This window comes from Montipora capricornis, chromosome 4 (genome assembly GCF_036669925.1).
Source record: "Montipora capricornis isolate CH-2021 chromosome 4, ASM3666992v2, whole genome shotgun sequence".
NCBI classification, from domain to species: Eukaryota; Metazoa; Cnidaria; class Anthozoa; order Scleractinia; family Acroporidae; genus Montipora; species Montipora capricornis.
Window position 1 is genome coordinate 2,031,140 of NC_090886.1, and position 20,000 is coordinate 2,051,139.

The window sequence follows — 20,000 nt, forward strand, 5'->3', positions numbered from 1 at the left end:
AAGTGCTCGAGCCTACAAGATCAATACCAAGTAGATTACAGTACCAACCATGAAAAGCAGAAGATAATAATGCACCAGAAATTTGAAACCCCAACTCAACCAAAAGCAGTGCCTGTGAACAGTCACATTGCACTGATCGCTGGATTCGAAAAGATTCAAATGCTTCGAATTCCCTTGGTCTGGTTTCTTGTACAAATCATGTTGAGAAAGCATTATTATGAATTTCAGGTTCGCCTTTCTCAGTGGAATTTCAAAAGATGAACCTCAAATTTGGTGAAGGTATGGGGGACATCCCTATTTGATCAGATGCTGGTGCTTGAACAAGATAAGGTCACCGGCTGGCGGCTCGTTTGTTGCATGCCTTGTCAATTTTCTTGACTCTCTAACTGGCGATTGAGAAAAGATCTCGCAAAATGACACTTAATTATAATACAGCTTGGAACAACCAAACAAACATAACACAGGACTCAGTTGACACTGTTTGATCTTTCATTGAATTATTTGCTTTCAAACTATATTGCTGAGCAAATTGTTACCGCCGTAATGTATTTATCCTTCTACAGATCAATAATATGGTAACAACAACAACACCAACAGAGGGAGGTTTGCCTGTGACTGGCAAACCACCACCGACTGGTAGATAAATATATTACTCAAACACATGCCAGGTGCTCTATGCCCCACCCTCCACCCAAAAAAATTAATAAAAGGACATAGTGCTGGGGTGTTACGAAAATACTAAGACTCTCAAAAGCTAAGACCTAAGACCCTTTGTTAATAGTAGTAATTACCGGAAAGAAACCCGGGAAAACTTACCCCTAGTCAGAGATTTGAGCGCTGGATGTTGTCTCCCTACAAGGTTTAACTTGATGATGCCAATATACATTCTTTCTTGAGTGTTGTATGACAGAAAACAGTGACATTCGCTGATGTTTACTTATTGGTACAGAAACTCTAATATAGTAAGACTCTGACCAAGGTGGAGTTTTTCTCTGTCCTTCTGTGGGCCCATTTCCATTAGCAGGGTTAACGCCCACATGGTTCATATGCATAGAAAACTAGCACTTCACATTACACTCTATCTAATAGTTAAGTCTCCTGACAGGCTCCTAGCTAGGATTTGCTGTCAATTAAGGAACCTCAGAAAACCCTCTACCACTCCTCCCCTTTACCACTCCTCCCCCCTCCCCACCAATAACAGCACTTAATATCCCACTGCACGACAAAGGGTAAGTAATAAGCATGTGAGCGCGGCAAATGCACTGAAACTAGCAGAAAATCACTTCTGTCCTATATGTGAAACTATTTCAGTCTCCCATCAGACATATCATACTAAGGCATTCGTTCATTGTCGGGCATGACTTATGGCTAAATTGTGAATGCACGCCCAAAAGCTCTACAATGATACGCACTGGACTTGTTTTAATACTGGAAATACTGGATAACAAATATGTGCTGACAAATTTTACCCCGGGTATCACATTTTTAGTGGTTACAACCAAAGGGTAAACATACTCAGTTTCTCAGCATTGGAAAGACCCTATCTTACTATATTAGAGTTTCCGTGCCAATAAGTAAACATCGGCGAATGTCACTGTGTTTTCTGTCACTCAACACTCAAAGAGACAAGAAAGAATGTACCGGTATCCTGGCCTCGTCAAGTTAAACCTTGATGGGAGACAACAACCAGCGCTCAGTTTTCCCGGGTATCTTTCCCGTAATTACCACTATTAACAAAGGGTCTTAGTTTTCGTACTACGAAAGCTAGGACCCCAGGGTCTTCGGTCTTAGCTTTCGTAACACACCATGGTGCAGTTGTCAGAGAAAATTTAATAAAAATGATTTCACATCTTGATTTTGGTCCTTAACATGAAATGATTTCAGCCTTGGCTGGCAATTAGTACGGGACCAAAAATCTTTGGAGACAAAGATGACCTTGCATTGCCATAGTCATAAAGTTGGTGTCATGAATGTCCATATGGCAGGACGTTACAAGTCGATAATTTCGATAGTCGATAAAAGTCGATCGTTGTCGATCAAATTCGATACTAATCAATCGACAAATATCGGATGTCGATAAAAGTCGATCACACAATTTTTTGTGATTATCAACTTTGATCGACTTTGATCGATTTCAATCGACAAGTATCGGAAATACAAAAAAAAAAAGGTTTATGGCGGGAGACGAGGCTACAGTTGCCAAGATTGGCTATGCCAAGACTTTATTTTACCGATTTACATTTATTTATTGATTTACAGTTTTTATTCAACTTTATTGCCATACGGATTTACTTTAAAGCTGTTTACATTTTCGTGGGCGATTGAAAAATGTGTCAGCATTTTTGTCGATAAAATCGATATTCAGTTGAAAATCTTGTGATTATCGACTTTTATCGACAAATTAAACTTGTCGATTGACAATTATCGACAAATATCGAGTATTATCGACTTATCGACTACGTTTTCGATGATCGACTTTGATCGACTTGTTACGTCCTGCATATGGACTCCGTTCAATTTTACTCCAAGGCAAGATATAATGCTTGGCTTCTTCCAAACGAAGTTCAGAAATGCTGGAAATGGTTGTTGCAAGGATCATTAAGTAGAGACCTTTGCCGTTTCTTTGCGTCAAAGAACAAAATTTAAACAAATAGGCAACCTACATTTAGTTCCAATCCATAGATTACAGGGGAATCATCCTCCATTTTGTTTTCAAGTAGAGACGTGCTTCATATATGGTACTTAGAAATGTACCCTGTAATTTACCAGGCTCTTATTCTTCGCATATTATGTTACACCTGTCACGGGAATAAATCACATCATAACTTGTTTTTCTGCTGTTAATAATTTCTATTTAAATCTTTCTCCAAAATTTATCTCTCACTTTTCTGCCATGTCTTCCTTTGCACCACCAAGTAAAAAATCAAGACGATCGCGCAGCAATGGCGCAGCAGTAGACAGCGAAGAGGAATTTTTTCCAGGTTTACGCGCAAACGAGTTTAAAGTTAAGCTTACATTTCTGCAGGGCGTGTTTGTACCTTGTTGTCTCGTGTCTTTTCTTGTAGGAATAAAGAAAATTGAATACAAACCTGACGCAGGACCGGGCGACAACCTGTGCTACAAGCACTACAAGGCGAAAGAGGTAAATAAGCTTTATTATATAAATATCCAGATTGAAAAGATAAGATAAGTCTTTATTTGTTGGAACCCTTTGTGAGTATGCCTCAGTTTAACTAAATCCAATAATTGCAACAAATTCATTGTGATCATGTATGTTATCGCTATTTCTTAAAAAAATTATACTATCAGCTGTAAATCTTAGGGGAATCTTCGTTGTGAAGGAATTCGTTGATGGGTTGGATAGCGTCGACAGTACTAGTCTAAATTTGGCATCCTTGCCCCTGCTAAAATTAATGAGCTACATGTATCTCTTGCAGATAAGGTTGGTCTCTAATGGCCGGTTACAGTGCTTTCTAAAGGCCTGTTTGCATGGAGATGGTGTAACCCCCGGTTTGGGGGGGGGGGGGGGGGGCACTCCCATATAAAAAGGGGAGGGGTGCTCATTGGAAATTTTATATGAAACCCCTAAAGTAGACCAATCTGGGTGTGGCCCAGGCTTTTTTCGACCCCTGAAAGAGCCATATTAAACCACACATGAAGACATTATCATCTAGTACTTTCACCTACATGAAGAAATATAAGAGTGTAAAGATACACCTTTATATTTCTTCGCATGCAACCCTAAAGGAGGCCTTCACGACTACATATGATTGTTTTTTGCCCAGAACACCCCAAGTGAGACCAAAATCTGAAATTTACACCCCTAAGCACGACGACAAGCATCCCTCCCCTTTTTATATGAGAGTCCTCCCCCGGGGGTAACCCATTTAGGTGGGGTAACCCGCCTGTCCATATAAACTCTTCTTTTCTCAGCCTCATGATTACATGGTAGGTGAGGTGACCTGTGGAGGCGGGTTGCCTGGTCTGCCAGACAGGGTAACCTTCCCAGCCGGGGTCTCGTTTTGCCAAGTAAACACTTGAAGGTGGGGTAACCCACCAACCCGGAGTCGGCTAGTGTCACAATATACTGCCTTTGGAGGAGGCATTGCAGCATTAAGGGCCTGTTTACATGGAGGTTGGGAAACCCGGGTAGGTGGGGTCAAAAAATAGCTAGCATTTACATGCAATCTTACCACCCCGGGGTCCCAGATGACCTTTCTCGAAGCTACTGCAAAGATACTAAGTACCTAAACAGGCAGTTAACGGTAATGCTCTTTTACTCTTAGTATGTAGCTTCTCTTGCTTCAACTTTTCGGTGCTGTGGCTTCTTATATATTATCATTTTTAATGCTGCAACACCTCTGCCAAAGGCAGTATATCGTGACAATGGCCAACCCTGGGTTGGCGGGTTACCCCACCTTCAAGCGTTCACATGGCAAAATGCGATCCTGGCTAGGCAGGTTACCCCGTCTGGCAAACCCGGCAACCCACCTCGGTGGGTTACCTCACCTATAATGTAAATGCGAGGCTGAAAAAATAGTTGTTTATATGGACAGGCAGGTTACCCCATGTACCCACAGGCAGGCTCTAACAGCTGACAACAGCCCAGAACATTTTCTTAAAATTAATGTATGTAAATTAAAATGGCATAAATTATTTCTTGCATTTATGATAATGATATAAATTAATTAACATCATCTTTGTTCAATCAAAAAAGCCTCTGATGTAAAGAATATATTTTGCTCGATTTCTCCCTAGAAATGACAACCACCGTAATCTTGGACTGGGAAATACAGTCCAAAATCTGGAGTCTCCTGGATTATCTGGGAGAATTGACAACCCTGCATTCTTCATCACTTTGAAAGGTCTTTAAAATAAGCAACAAATATTTTTTACTTCATAGGCACTTTAAGGAATGAAAATCGAGCAAAGGTGAATTGAAACTTTATTTATCATTACATGAACAGGTAGTCATGGGGAAAACAATGGAGGACTGGTGCAGGTTTTCTGTTTGTTTCTGGCACACGTTTAGAGGCACAGGTTAATAAATGACTTTCTTTGAATCCATCTCTGTTGTCTGTGCATTTTGATAATAATTTTTTTTTAATTTGACATTGTTTGATACCTCTACATTTGTAATTTTCCAAACCACCTTAGCATAAGACTGTCAGTGTGTCAACCTGGTTGCTGAATGTGCGGCGTTTCTAAAACGAGGGTAAGGGTAAGACCAAGGGTGAAGGTAAGGGTAAGGATACGAAAACAAAAAGTATCCTAAACATGCATAAAAGCTAACCTTAAACTTTTGTTTAGGCCTAAACAAAAGTTTAAGGTTAGCTTTTATGCATGTTTAGGATACTTTTTGTATTCGTATCCTTACCCTTACCCTCATCCTTGGTCTTACCCTTACCCTCACCCTTGGTCTTACCCTTACCCTTGTTTTAGAAACGCCGCTGAATGTGAACCAATAGTTATGGCATCAGTGGGAAATTGCAAATTAGGGACAATAATATTAATGATTGGTTTTATGATGAAATTTGAGCTCTGAAGATTTTTAGCTTCATGTTTTTGAGTGGGACTGGGAGCCGCTACTGAGTTACTCTTTTTCAAGTACGATGTAAGTGAGGCCAGGAAATATAAAACTACTGGTAATAAAGAGAACATAGAACCCAAAAGAACTCCTTAGAAATAAATCATAATCCCAAATGAATTACCAGTAATTGCACTCCTGCTTAATCCAATGCTAGAAAACTTTTCATATATCAATAATTTTTAAGGCTCAAAGCATGATATTTTCAGAGTGAGGACAATGTGCGAGTTAGCGAGCCAATTGTGAATCATGTGAGCCATGGCTGTGAGTCATGCGAGCCAACATAGTGAGCCATGCAAGTCAACATGCGAGTCACACGGTTATTGAAAGATAACTGTTTTAAAATGGGTGCTTAGACTTAAATACTGTTTATCGGTGTTATTTGAAGTGGCTCGCAGATTTTCCAGCCCCATATTCTCAAGAAAATGAAAGGAAACGAATTCAAAGGAACTTTATTTAAGGTGGCCGAACACAGTTTTCGCGTGTGCTCTTGCTAACACAATGCAGCACGCACAAGGATTGCAAAAAAAATAAACATGGCGTCAATACAGCAATCATTTTATTTGCTCAATGCTTCTGCTATCCTCATAATTGAACAAAGTATTTTGATGGTTTTAGTCTTTTATGAGAAATGTATGTTAGAAAAGGTAACGATGCAATTCAAAGAACTCCCCAATTCGCAGATTTTTCTTTGTTATCAAAAGAAGACAGTTAAATGCAGCGTAGCAAGTTAAAAAATTACAATTGAATGCGGAATAGCTTTCTCTGAAATACGCCTATTCCTCTAGAACCACTCATTAGAATTTAATGAAATTTATCACAAAAATGCTTTAGAAATAAGTAACTGGAGTACTGAAAAAAATTTGAACCTTAACAGAGGACATTCAAGATATTCCAGTGAACCTTCAAAAAGGGATAATTAAAGATCTCCCTGTCAAATTATTATAAAAATAGTGTTAACTTGTGAGCATCGTTACAAACTTGTTGCATGCAAATTATAAAGAAAGTCTAACAACCTGATTTTCTGCAAATAAAGAAAACCGATTTTAAAGACCCTTTTATATTTATTCCTGTTGCCACGGCAATGGCATATACGTCAGCTTAACTATCAAAGAACCGAAGTTTGTGTTGTTAACTTGCTTGCTACCATTTTTGGTGACCAATTTAAAAAGTATCAAGGGTTTTAGAGAAAAAAGGTAAAATTTACCTTTAATGAAAATTTACATTTAATGAAACATACGTATCAAAAACTGTGTTCAGCCACCTTAAGTGTCCAGTCGTTCTAGCGATGGAGTGCTAATTGGGGACACTGCAAACTGAAATCAACAAATCAACACAAATCAAATGTTGGTTTTTGAGGAGAGGGGAAAGACAGAGTACCCGGAGAAAAACCTCTTGGTGTAGAGTAGAGAACCAACAAACTCAACGCACCTATGGCGCCGAGTCTGGGAATCGAACCCAGGCCACATTGGTGGGAGGCGAAAACGCTAGTTCCTGAAGACTGTTTGTCATTTCCTCCTCCTAGGTGCTGATCCTTTTGGTTTTCCCACCATTTCACGGCATTGGGATGATGGCAGCAACAGCATTGAAAATGCAAAAAGAAGACTGTGTGCGGCATTTGAATTTTTTGAAAAACTTGGTGTGAAATATTACACTTTTCACGACAGGTAAATAACATGCTAGACTAGACAACTCTTCTGACAGTAGCAACTCAGATGCATTGAGAACACAGTCAGAGATGCAGGTAAAGGAATTATTACACTAATGTTGAAATATGGAATGCTGGGTTGCGCTTTCAATGCCTATGAAACCAGATGCAAGATTGTGCTCAGAAACATTGCCTGACCCCTTTTTCCTTGAATGTTTAGTTTAAAGGAATTGCATTGAGCAAACCTTAGTGTATACAAATGAAATTAAGTTAGAAATTTTGAAAGGTAAAAATGTACTGTGTGTGCTTCTCTCTCTCTCTCTCTCTCTCTCTCTCTCTCTCTCTCTCTCTCTCCATAGGTATGATCAGGCACTTTGGTAACATCTTTCTCTTTTCGTAATAGCTCCGCTTGTTCAGCGTGGAAAATTCTGAATTATATACCTAGAAAGCACAAATACATAGGCTTACTGCATGCCAAGTTTCAGTGAATACTACATTAATCTGTCAGAAATAAGGCTAAAACAGTGCTCAAGAGGTTACAAAGTAGCCCTATGTCGTGGTAAGGTTAAAGTTTAAAGCTATTTTTCTACTTTTTCCGCCAAATTGTAGCTATTGGATTACCATTCATGTGCCATACCATTCTCTCGATTACCACGGCACTTTAGAAAACTGAAATTGGGGTTTCCAAAATTTTGCCGTGTATGTGTTTGACTTTTCATGTCGATGAAAGGTTTCACGATTCGGAAAAAGCCCTTTTTTTACACAGCGAGTTTGAAAAATTAATTTCCCAGGTTACATCTCACCAATATTGTACAAATCATGTGCAGTAATTAGAGTAACTATCTGGCATTGTAACAAAACAGTTTTGACCAAAATAGACAAAGATTCAAATTTTTTACGAATTTTTTAAGGGACCCATGTCTAAAAACCGGCTACGTTACAAAAGCGCCCGATTTGCCATATCTTCCAAATGCTAACTTTGGCATGATTTTTCGAGAGAAAGCAAACATAATTTATATGAACTTGTTTAGTAACATGAGAGTAATAAGTGACCCAAAATTGACATTTTACCTTTAAAACGGGAGGGAGCTAGAGCTTCTTAAACCCTTTTACTACCTTGACGCATTTCACTTTGCGTAGTCTAATTAAGGGTATATGCATTAAAACTTTTTTTCCATTAATTTCAATGATGAATGATGTCTGAAACCTAAAATACAAATTGTTTTTCAAATATATGACTAGCTGTGAGCAGTCTACCAGGGATAGATAGATCAATTTTATTCATATAAGATCAGTAGCCCAGATTTAACTCAGGTGAATGAAGGCCTGGGCCCAGATCTATTTTATGAAAATAAATGAGGTGGTGGTCCAACTATTGATCCATTATATATAACACGAAATAACTTTGGCACATCGTTAGCAGCAACAAGATGTGAAACCTTAACTGCTATATAGGATGATATATTATCACGTCATATTTCAAAGTTAGTTTTAGCACAGAAATCTTCTCAGCTAAACGACAACACTTTTTATCATTTTTTGATGGCTGGATTTACCTTGATGATGCTAATACTATTGGGTACATCATTTCTGTTCTTGGACATTTTAAGATAATTTTAAATAAATGTCCGAAAAAACAAGTCCTTTTCCATTGGGGACTGGGCACTAGTACTAAATGCCTTATATTTCCAAAACTAAAGCGATTTTTCACAGTTCGTTTTCTTTTACCATTTTGACTAATCTAATAGTAGGGAAGTGAAATAAATTTTAACATAAACTGTTGCCGTTTTTTGTTTTGAATTTTGTGGCCGTAACGAGTCACGTGACCTACTTTTGTGACGTTATTAGTCTGCGAAAGTCCTTGTTTGTTATTACTAAACCTTCAGAAGTTAGGCCACTTCCTTATTTATTTTTATGTGCAATAATTTGGGGCCAGGTTGGGGTCCATGCCTTAATTTACTCGAGAATGAGATTGAATCGCGTAATGAGATGCAGGCCGTGTACGTGCGTGAGGGAGGTTTAATGATAATTTATCATATAGGAGACAATGTATTATTGTTGAAAGTTTTTATTGTTGAATATTGCATGAATTTTTAGGAGAGTGTATGTCTTGTAGTGGAGTTATAAAGCCGCCCAACCATCCGGGTAGGATCGCGCTTACATAGAGAAAGGCGTGAAATGAAATACTTAACGATATGGATAATTTTCCTGTTACTCGATACACTTGAATGCTGCTCACTAAAAATACTCTGAGTAATCAGAGGAATTAACAGCTACTCAGTTTGAGCTCATATGGTCTGACGCGCCCACGATGCAGAATAACGCATTCACTTATTCTCCGAGTAACTGAAAGGTACTAAATTTGTGCTCATATGTATTACCGGACATACTATTCAAAATTACGCATTGTACTCAGTCTCTGAATAATTGAGAGCTACTCAATCCGCTGTGCTGAAGATTATCTAGCTGAGTGCAATTACTCACTGTACAGAGATCATGCATATGTTCATTTTAATCACTCTGAGTTATAAAACGGTACAGTAACTCAATGTCACTTAAGCTACTTAGTTGCTCCGGAGCCATGAAAGTCGACATAGATGTACTCCTTGGAGACTATACATATATTATAACACGGAAAATTAAGAGTTCGCTTTTTTCTGAAAAAAATTGAGTATTAATGTTCGTTACAGTAACAAAGAGAATACATCGAGGCGGATAATTTATATTATTATATGGCAAAGCCAGTTTTGGGCAAATCCCAGCGCTCTGATTGGTTTTTTCTCGGTCGGGATTTTGCAGTACGGACCATTTCCGTGGAAACGGTCCAAGCCATGTACTTTTGTTTTGGAGCAAAGCCGGCAAATTCATAATTTGCAACCAAAACAGCGAGAAAAAACTGTGAATATTGTCATTCTTCACAGTGAAACTACCTGAAGAAGCTAAAAAGATTGAAAAGCTAAAAGATAAAGAGCTAAAAAGATTGATTGCACCGGAACTGCATTTTACTATCAGAAACAGAATGCCATATAATAAACAACTTACTAACCGAGCTTGCTCGGGCCGTACTGGAGAATATTGGCCCTCTCGGTCGGTTAGTAAGCGATTAATACCAACTATTTGCGACATAGAACTCCAATATTTGTAAAACTGTTCAGTGAGCGAAGGGTTTATAAAAACTTATCTCGCTAAATGTAAGTGAACTTGAAAACCGGCAAAAAGCCACGTACAAGAAGTAGCTATTGTTGTAGGACAATTGCAATACCCAAATAACAAGAATGCGCCTTATTCTGCTGTATGACTTTTTAGCGCTTATAGGAATGTCACTTAGGCATGCTTTACAGTCGATGCGCTTCATACATCAGTCATCTAGGGACATGACTGGAAACTATTTCTCGGCAGATTTCAGATACCTTTATTACTAGTAGTGACCTTTCTTTTTTTGATAACGTGATTACTCATCAGTTTTGTTTTCACTTCATTTAAGGTGATAAGATGTGCCATAAGAAAGTATAAACTTTTTCTTTTTTTCTTTTCTTCTGTCTTTGGCCAAAACAAGTACGTGCAATTTAAGTTGAAAGTTCCGAAGTATAGTTTCCTTGATGGAACCGTTTTGAGATTGTCATCGTTTCCGAGGTGTTAGCAGTTCAAAACCTGCTTGAACACAGATAATAGTAAAAAAATCATGAGACTTATACTTTCTTTTCTGAGGTTATAATGTTACATAGGTATGCTAGAGACAACTAGTATTTGGTGTGAAGTTCATTAAGTTGCACCTTTTTAAAATTTGCTTGTTCATTGCGAGAACGCCAAATAACTTTATTTCATTAGCGCCTCTTTTAGGTATAATACGCTGGAAAGTGTTACCAATTTAGCGAAAAAATAATCAGATTAAAAGGCTTTAAAACAGGCATACATTTACCCCAATACATTTTCATCGTGACGCAAATTGAATACTTTAATCATATAGTGCAGTCGATAGTCACTAAAATTGAAACTTTCAGAATAATTCAGGTCTGTTCGTTAACTTATTTACTTTAAAGTGGCCCTAATAAAATTTATCTTGGGTCCTGAGGGCAAATGGTGTATAGTTGCGATTCTGTTAGAGGCAAAAGAGTCTTTTGAATCGGACTGTTCAAGGACTTTATTGTTAGTTAATGCCTTTATTTTTAGTTGTTAGTCATCATTAACCTTATAACTGAAGAAATGGTTTCTTGGTTCCAGTTCCCATGTTATATGAGCTTCTGCAAATCAAAAATGTCTGAACACGGGCTTTTCTGGTGAGTAAAACCAGGTGTTGATCCTGGTAAGATAATGTTGAGATTCATTTATTAGATCGTTCACCTCTACTAAATTGGGTGTCTTAATTAAAGGGCCCTAACCAGCAACGCCTTTGTCTTGTTTCATGCCAAAAATTTGGCTGTATTAGCGTAGAGCGTGTAGAAACGAAAGTGATCACTGTGAAACTGTTCATTGCAATTAAACAGACTTCAAATAGTTTATGTAAGAAATAAATAGTTTATTTACCTCACACAACTTAATTCTTGATTCGAAAATTGTAAAGAGCAGGTTATATGACAAGAGTAAAGCATAGATATGTATATATAAAGAAGCAAACATGTTGCGGAGAAAAGTGGACGAGCGTCAGAAATAAGTTGAAAACCATCGTTACAAAAGTTCCTTTTTTCCGTTACGAAAGTGCCCTTTTCGTTACAAAGTGCCCGTTAGTTACAAAAGTGCCCTGTGAAATGTGACAAAAGTGCCCTACCAAGGTTACGAAAGTTCCCTATGTTACAAAAGTGCCCTTTTTTCGTTACGAAAGTGCCCGTTTTACGTTACAAAAGTGCCCATGCCTATGGCTCTCTCTCTCTCTCTCTCTCTCTCTCTCTCTCTCTCTCTCTCTCTCTCTCTCTCTCTTAGTGTGTACAGATTATGAAAATCCTTATTGTATCCGTATTTCCAGAGACATTGCTCCAGAAGGAGATAACTTGAAAGAAACAAATGCTAATCTTGATGAGCTGACTGACCTTGCTCTTGAGCTTCAGGAAAAGACTGGCATCAAACTCCTATGGACAACTTGCAACCTCTTTGCAAATCCAAGGTAACTGCTTTGTTTATACTAAGCTAGAAACGCTGGTAGCTGCACATTATCATCTTTGAAATGAATTCCACCCTGCTTTAAAAATTAAATCCAGGAAAGAGCTGTGCAAAGTAGTTCATGTCACCTCACAATGACTTCGTTTGCATCCATTTGTAGTGTCAGCTGGTCGTATTTTCCCTTCAAACAGCTGCAAAGCAGACTTGACCTCACAAGGCATTGAGATCAATATCCAACTTGTTTGATATTTTCTAGCTGCCTTTATATAAGATCAGTTTTTTACCAAAACTTCTCACGTCAGAGGAAGCCACAGAGCCAACTACTTCACAAGTCATTTTTTGCAATTCTTTCCTGTTATGTGCAAATGCCTGTTTCCTCATCTTGCCCAAAATTGGCAATAAATGAGGACCTTTAAGGAACGAAATTTAACAAGCGACACTTCACTCTCTATTCAGTGACAACTGACCTGGTTAACAGCACAAAACTTTGACAGCAATATGAGATATACTGGAGAAAGACAGCCACATTTAAACCTTATTACACAAGTAAAGCCTGGTAGGGCAATGCTGTCACCAAAGTGAATTACTTAGCAGAGAAAATTAACATTACTTGCAATTAATGGCTTAAAAATATAAAAAAGCATGAGAGAGAAATGTGTCGCAGTGGTAACATTAAGGGGCCAGCGAGTCATAGGAGCCATGCAAATTTTGCATTTAAGTCTAAGCACCCATTTCAAATAGCACTGATAAAGTGTTATTAAGTCTAAGCACCCATTTTAAAATGGTTAGCTTTTAATAACTGTGTGATTCGCATGTTGACTCTCCATCTTGGCTCGCATGACTTGCAGCCATGGCTCGCATGCCTCGCATGCCTCGAATGCCTTGCTGCTTGCACATTGTCCAAACTCCAACATTAATTTTAGGAACACTTAATACACAAATGCACCATATTTCCAATTAGTTAAAATGCAACATGTGAAAAGGCTACATGGCTGTTGCTTTCCCCCCCTGCCCCCCTTAGAAACTTAATTGTGACCTAAGTAAGTTGGATAATCTCATGCCAGTTTCTACTAAGAATTCAAGGCCATCAACCGGTTCCTTCGTTTATTTATTTTTTTATTTACTCAACTTTAACCATTTCACTCCCAATAGTGCCACTTATAGATTTTACTTTGTCTAACGCCAGACGATTTTACTCGTCAATGGGGAACCCCACGGGGCTGAAAGGGTTAATTATACAGATCTTAAATTGACATACTATTCAAATTGAAGATAAATTAATAATTAAAAATTGTAAATAAAAAAATGTAAAAATACAAGATCTGAATAATTAGGTCAGTTTATACAGAAAAAATATATAAACTGCCTAAAAGTAATTTAATCTCACTGCCAACCCATCACCTCCGCGCTGAAAACTACCGTTATGTTATGGGATCAGTCTGTCTCTTCCATACCTTTGATCATTGAGCCATTGTTCCTTCAAAAATGATAATGTAGCAGTAGGCGCAGCACCTTTTCCGTGCATATATATATACCGGCAAGAGTCCTTGCACAGAGTACATACGTTGTCCTGTTGGGTAAATGGCAGACTTTGTTTATATATTTTTAAAAGAATTCTCGTTTGTCCAAACTGTGACCTGGTTTGTCATGGCTTGGTCAGTCATGGTTAGAACTACTTTACAATGTTCACCATTGTAGGTACATGAACGGTGCAGCATCAAACCCTGATGCACATGCGTTTGCTTATGCCGCTGCACAAGTCAAGAAAGGACTAGAGACTGCAAAAAAGCTTGGAGCAGAAAACTTTGGTAAATCTTTTTTTTTTTGTTCAGTTCAGTTTTTTCAATATATATGGTTCCTACTCATTACGATACATTAACAATTCATGCATACAAAAGAGTGTTATTTGCACATGTAATTAATGGTTATGTATTTGGTACAACATACTTCTGATTTACATAAAATGTTTGTTTGATTTTGTTTCCTTTACATGCCTGGTACTATGAAAATAATTATAGTACATGAAGAGTGGATATCTGTGTGTGTTGAATAAGTACCGGTAGTTTACAATATTTGTGGCAGTGTTGTATTACGTCACTCTATAATTTATAAACTCTAGGTTTTACCGACTCTCATATTGTTAGTCTAAGAATGATTATGTATATTGAAGCTAACAATGATAACAATGGATAGTCTCTCCTACTTTTGTTAATATTCTTTTGCATAAAATTTACAACATTTCATTTTGCAGTTTTCTGGGGTGGACGAGAAGGTTACCACACTTTATTGAACACAGATGTCAAGAGAGAAATTGATCACATGGGACAGTTCTTTCAAATGGTTGTAGGTGGGTTAATGTTCAGTTTTGCATAGGGGAGCTTATTGTTTATTTTACAATGCTACAGGTGTCCATCACTTTTGCATTTACATTATGATGAGCCAATTTCTGGTTCAAAGTCACTTAACCCATTTCACACTTAAAGCGCCCCCAATCAGCCAGTAAAATTGTCTGGCATTATCCAGGGTAAAATCTACAAGTTTCGCTCTTAGGTGGGGAAGGGTGAACAACCAGTTACATTCAACTCTCTTATACAATGATACGATACATATTTAATCGAGCACTCCCCATAGGAGCTTTTCAGGGCCAATGAAACATGATCAACAATCACGACAGAACAGAACATTCATCAACAACTGTTGAGAATCCCAACCGGTCGGAGGCAATCTAGCTAGTTGGCTATTTACAAGTGCAGCCGAGAAGTTGAACCTGCAGGGACTACCAGGAAGAAATTCAACAAGTGGTCAGAACGAGTCTTGAAAGGAAGGAAAGGAAAGGAACTTTATTTAAGTGTCTAGTCGTTCTAGCGCTGGAGCGCTAATTGGGGACACTGTAAACTGAAATGAACAATGAAAGTAAATCAAGTCAAATGTCGGTTTTTGAGGAGAGGGGAAACCGGAGTACCCAGAGAAAACCTCTCGGTGCAGAGTAGAGAACCAACAAACTCAACCCACATATGACGCCGAGTCCGGAAATCGAACCCGAGCCACATCGGTGGGAGGCGAGTGCTCTCACCACTGCGCCATCCCTGCACCCGGGAATTCTGGATCTCAAGGCAAGCGTCCTAACCACTGGGCCACACTGCCTCTCTTGTGCCATCCTTGGGGCATGACAAAGTGGTCGCTTACGGTCCCTTAAGAAATTTGAGTGGTGGTTGCTTATGAGAGAGCTCATTAAACAGTATTTATCTGAGAAACAAAGCAGTTGTTAACAGAGTGGTCGCTATGAGAGAGTTGACTATATCACATTGACAAAAACACCAACACTTGTTGCATTCAATAAATGAATGAAGCAAGTGTTGGTATTACATAATATCGCTGCAATGAAGGAACATCCCGGTGTATTGTGCTCAGATTTAACTCCTGCCTGGAACGACTTAAGTGACAAAACGTTTTTCTCTAAAAAAAGTGATTAATTGTGCAAATATGGTCAACTCTAGCCTTGCTGTTATTCTAAGGCCTGCTAACTGAATACAGAACTGTAAAATGGTCTATTATCCAGTTACCAGCTTTTAGCAACATCCTGGTGTGGCAGTCACTGACCACATCATTGGCAGTCCCAAGGCAGGCTTGTAACCCATTTACATCTCAAAAATGGATAATAGACCATTTTTAAATTAGACTCGCCCGTTATTACCATCTTGAACTTTGGTGAGGAACCCAACGTTAATATTAAGCTTCTTTTGGGTTTCCTCGCCACATTGTCACATAGATGTTTCCAGCTGCAATTTTTTAAAGGATTAATTAAAAATGTTGTAAAATAATATGATTTTACATACCGGTAATATTATTATAGATATCCTTTCAGATTGTTGTAACGAACTGTAATTTATTTATTTTCTTTCTTTTTCTTTTGTATGTGTGGCAAACAAATAAATAGACAAATGCCAGTCTGGAGTTTGACAGTCGTGAGAGTAAAATCTTTTAAGTTTCACTCTCAGATCTCAATGGGTTAAATTAAGTGACAATTTTTAATTTATTTACAGGCTATAAGGAGAAAATAGGATTTACTGGCCAGTTGCTAATTGAACCCAAGCCAAAAGAGCCAACAAAGCATCAATATGACTATGGTGAGGACATGAAAATAAACACAAATCAAGTAACATAATGCAGCCAATACTTCAATATTCTACAGTGTACCAGCATTAACAGCGAGGATTGAGTCACCATGGCCTTTCTTTTTTACCACACATGTTTCTGTCTTTTTTTTTTCTTCTACATTTTTGCAGGATTAGTTGTCCCATTTCATTCTTCCTTTCAGATGCCCAGACTGTGATTGCATTTCTGAAGACATATGGACTAGAAGATGACTTCAAGGTGAGTTTACCAGGAACTGTGTGAGGCTTCTTTGAATGTCACATAGAAGATCACTTACTTGTAATGTTTGCTGACTAGATCTGCCCTACCAAAGGTTGAACCAACTTAGGCCTGTTTTAAACATCGAACTTTTCATGTGCCGAATCTAATGTAAATGAGTAAAATCTATTTTTTTCGCTCATTTGCATTAGATTCGGCACATGAAAAGTTAGGTGTTTGAAACAGACCTTAATTGAAGGAAGCAGAACATGATTTTCAGCCTATTCATTTGTGCTGGTAAAGACATTCAAAATGAGCTCTGTTGAGCCACCTGAAATGCTGTTAAAAGGTAACAATGTCAACATTGACTTTTTCAGGCAAGGCATTATAATACCGGTAGTCACAAGAAAGCTGTAACCTCTTTGTCCTAGTCAACAACAACCTTAGCAGTATTAGTTTTGGATTTCACAGTCCACCATTACACACGTTCCAAACTGACTGATTGGTCCTCAGAGGGTCCGATTTAGGGAAAGTGACGTCATTTACTCAAGAATTTAAGAAAGCCGTAGGTACGCAACTGAATTAATGTGCAGCAAAGGAGTTTCTGGCTTTCAGACTTTTAAATAATTGGTGTTTTACATGTATAATAAGTTGTGTTTACATTCTGAAATTTTCAGCTAGTGAGTAAATGATGCTACTTTTCCCTAGATCCAACCCTCTGAGCTCCAATCGGTAAGTTTGGAATGTGAGTAAATGGCGGACGTGTAAAATCCAAAAATTACACTCAAAGTAAACAGCCTTTTAGATAAAAATCAAAGCTCAAAACTCTGCCAGTTAAAACACACTATGTCTTCCAAAATCTGAATAAAAAAAGGAAGTGATTTTTTTATCATAGTAGCACTCTAAAGTTAGTATTAATTGGCAGACCATAAAATAGGAAAATTGGAGTTAAAATAAACAGGTCTCTTTTTTACATCATTGAAGGCTTAAAATGTAGGTAACTTAGTGTTTAGTTACAGTAACATAGTTTTGAAATCCAAAGAAGAATAATTGAATGTTCGTAATAGCACTTTAAACTCATTTCTGGCATAGCAGATACAGCTTTTTAGGAAGAGGAAGTTCAAAAGAGATTCAAGTAATAACGGAATTTTCATGGTTTTTTGATAAGCATCAGCCTTCTCTTTACTGTTATTTATGTACAGAAATAAGGAGCCTTCTAATAGTAACCTAGCTAATGGTGGCAGCATAATGTTATTGCTCTGTGCAGTTTCAACATACTATTGTCTCGAGTAAAGCTATGATCCTCACAGTTATGAATGCAATTTTAGCAACTGCGTAGAGAAGCCTGAAAATTTCAGGACTTCAACGGGGTTTGAACCTGTGACCTCGCGATACCAGTGTGACACTAACCATGAAGCCATTGACATTGGGAGCTGGTCATTTGTGGGTTCCTATGTTCTCGTGATGAATGAATCATTGAATGCAATGAGTGAATCATAAATATAGTATGAGACAAAGAAAACAGAACTGAGCCGTGAAATTAATTTTGACCATAAAGCCTCATAGCCATGTCTGAATATTGATATATCAAACATGGCCTATTGCTAAAATTGCGTTCATAACTGGGAGGATCATAGCTTTTGATTTCATTTCCGCAGTTCAATAAATGATTCATTTGATATATCATTTCATTCATTGATACTATTTAACAATTATTCTATGAGTGTGCGTTGGATATGAGATGATAGATAGCCAACGAGGCTTGTAGCACCGAGTTGGCTTTAATCATCTCATATCCAACAAGCGCAAGTGGAATAATTGTTTTATTAAGGACGGTGCCTACTATTGTTATTACGCATACGTTCTGCGCATCTCGAGATACTCGGATTTCCTATCGGTGATGCTTACTAATACAGGGATATTTTTGCGGGGTTCAAAACTATCCTGAGAAAGTAGATCTTAAGTAAGTACTCTTGGTATCCAAAAAGAAAATTGGGGGTAACCATGCATTTTTGAGAGAGAATTAAGCTTCAATTTGAGAAAGAATGTCATACATTGCTTTGTATTTTAAAGTTTTTTACAAATTTTTTGAAAATTGCGTGGTTACCCCCAATTTTCTTTTTGGATTTCAATAACACTTGTTAAGATCTACATTTTCTGCATAATCACACACCGGGGCAAAAATATCTTTAATTAGTAGGCACCGTCCTTAAACATGCCCCCAAAATATAGAAAACTAGACTACAAGAAAAATAAAAAGGCCCAAAAAATCACGCATATGCTTGCCGTGTTTGTAGATCATGGTATAACGGCTCATAACCCATGATGGCTTAGCCAATCAAAACTCTTGAACTGCATTATCCAATGATCCAGTTTGTTGTAATGTCTTTTATTCACAGCTCAACATTGAACCTAATCACACCACCCTGGCAGGGCACTCCTACGAGCATGACGTTGTTATAGCCTCTGCGTAAGTTTCACAAATTTGTCACCAACACTAGTTAATAGCAGATATTGAAGTTATGAAGATCACAACTGGAACATACTTGGAGCAACTGGAAAAACTTGGTCTGTGAGAGGTCAGAGCTAAGGAAAGAATGCCAGGCCCCTCTGTTTGCCAACACGTGGTGTAACAAAAATATTGACGGCTGAATCTCGTCTGTCTGTAAAATGGAAAGCAAGCATTTCTGGCAAGCAAGAGACAAATAAACAAATTATTGTTTTAGGCAGCCCAAGAAGAGTGAAAAGTGCAAAGGGTGTCCCATTTTCCAGTTGCCTGTGTTTTCATTTGCATAAAAGTGCACAATTTCATTTTCATTTGAATGGTATCACACCAAGACTCGCTCTCAAACTGACGCAGATTGCAATTTTGAAGAACGTTTTTTTAACAAGTTACTGTCTTTCTTTTATGTCGAATTTGAGTTGCTTTTGTGTGGTTTTTTTAACAGGTTTGGTTTCCTTGGCTCAATAGATTCAAACACTGGATCACCTGACCTTGGCTGGGATACTGATCAGTTTCCAATGGACATCAAAAACTGCACCCTTGTTATGAAGGTTGACACTTATACTGTGATTCTAAGCCCAGGCTTAACACTGCCACATTGTTAGTCTTACGAAGCATAACAATACCTTACTACACAGCTAACAATGCTTACAACCTTGTAACCCTAGCTTACTAGGACGCTGTATTGGAGGCACAGCTAAATGTATCAACAATGAAGGTGAACTTTCATGGAATACTGGAGCGAACAATCCGTGCTCCTTATTGTCATCATCCAATACTAGATGCCTAAATTCTCCTTCAATTTGGCAAAGATC

At 38.0% G+C, this 20,000-nt stretch overlaps 2 protein-coding genes across 3 annotated transcripts in view; one reads left to right on the forward strand and one right to left on the reverse strand.

Annotated features, from left to right (window-relative positions):
- The window catches only part of LOC138045138 (EARP-interacting protein homolog), an 11,708-nt gene extending 8,984 nt beyond the window's left edge, over positions 1-2,724 (reverse strand). Inside the window, exons 1-2 of the mRNA XM_068891538.1 lie at positions 2,664-2,724; positions 1-12 (exon numbers count right to left, since the gene is read on the reverse strand). The exon at positions 1-12 is cut by the window's left edge and continues 72 nt beyond it. Coding sequence (XP_068747639.1) covers positions 1-12; positions 2,664-2,705 — 54 coding nt within the window. The 5' untranslated portion in view covers positions 2,706-2,724. The remainder of the gene's footprint in view (positions 13-2,663) is intronic.
- A 56-nt stretch (positions 2,725-2,780) lies between these two features.
- Positions 2,781-20,000, forward strand: part of LOC138045139 (uncharacterized) — a 37,633-nt gene continuing 20,413 nt past the window's right edge. For both annotated transcript variants that reach the window (XR_011131540.1, XM_068891539.1), the window contains exons 1-11: positions 2,781-2,981; positions 3,066-3,142; positions 4,968-5,040; positions 7,113-7,254; positions 12,196-12,333; positions 14,028-14,137; positions 14,581-14,676; positions 16,373-16,456; positions 16,648-16,703; positions 19,082-19,152; positions 19,631-19,736. Coding sequence is in view for 1 of the 2 variants with exons in the window: in XM_068891539.1 (XP_068747640.1) it covers positions 2,894-2,981; positions 3,066-3,142; positions 4,968-5,040; positions 7,113-7,254; positions 12,196-12,333; positions 14,028-14,137; positions 14,581-14,676; positions 16,373-16,456; positions 16,648-16,703; positions 19,082-19,152; positions 19,631-19,736 (1,041 nt within the window). In the remaining variant the exon portion in view is untranslated. The remainder of the gene's footprint in view (positions 2,982-3,065; positions 3,143-4,967; positions 5,041-7,112; positions 7,255-12,195; positions 12,334-14,027; positions 14,138-14,580; positions 14,677-16,372; positions 16,457-16,647; positions 16,704-19,081; positions 19,153-19,630; positions 19,737-20,000) is intronic.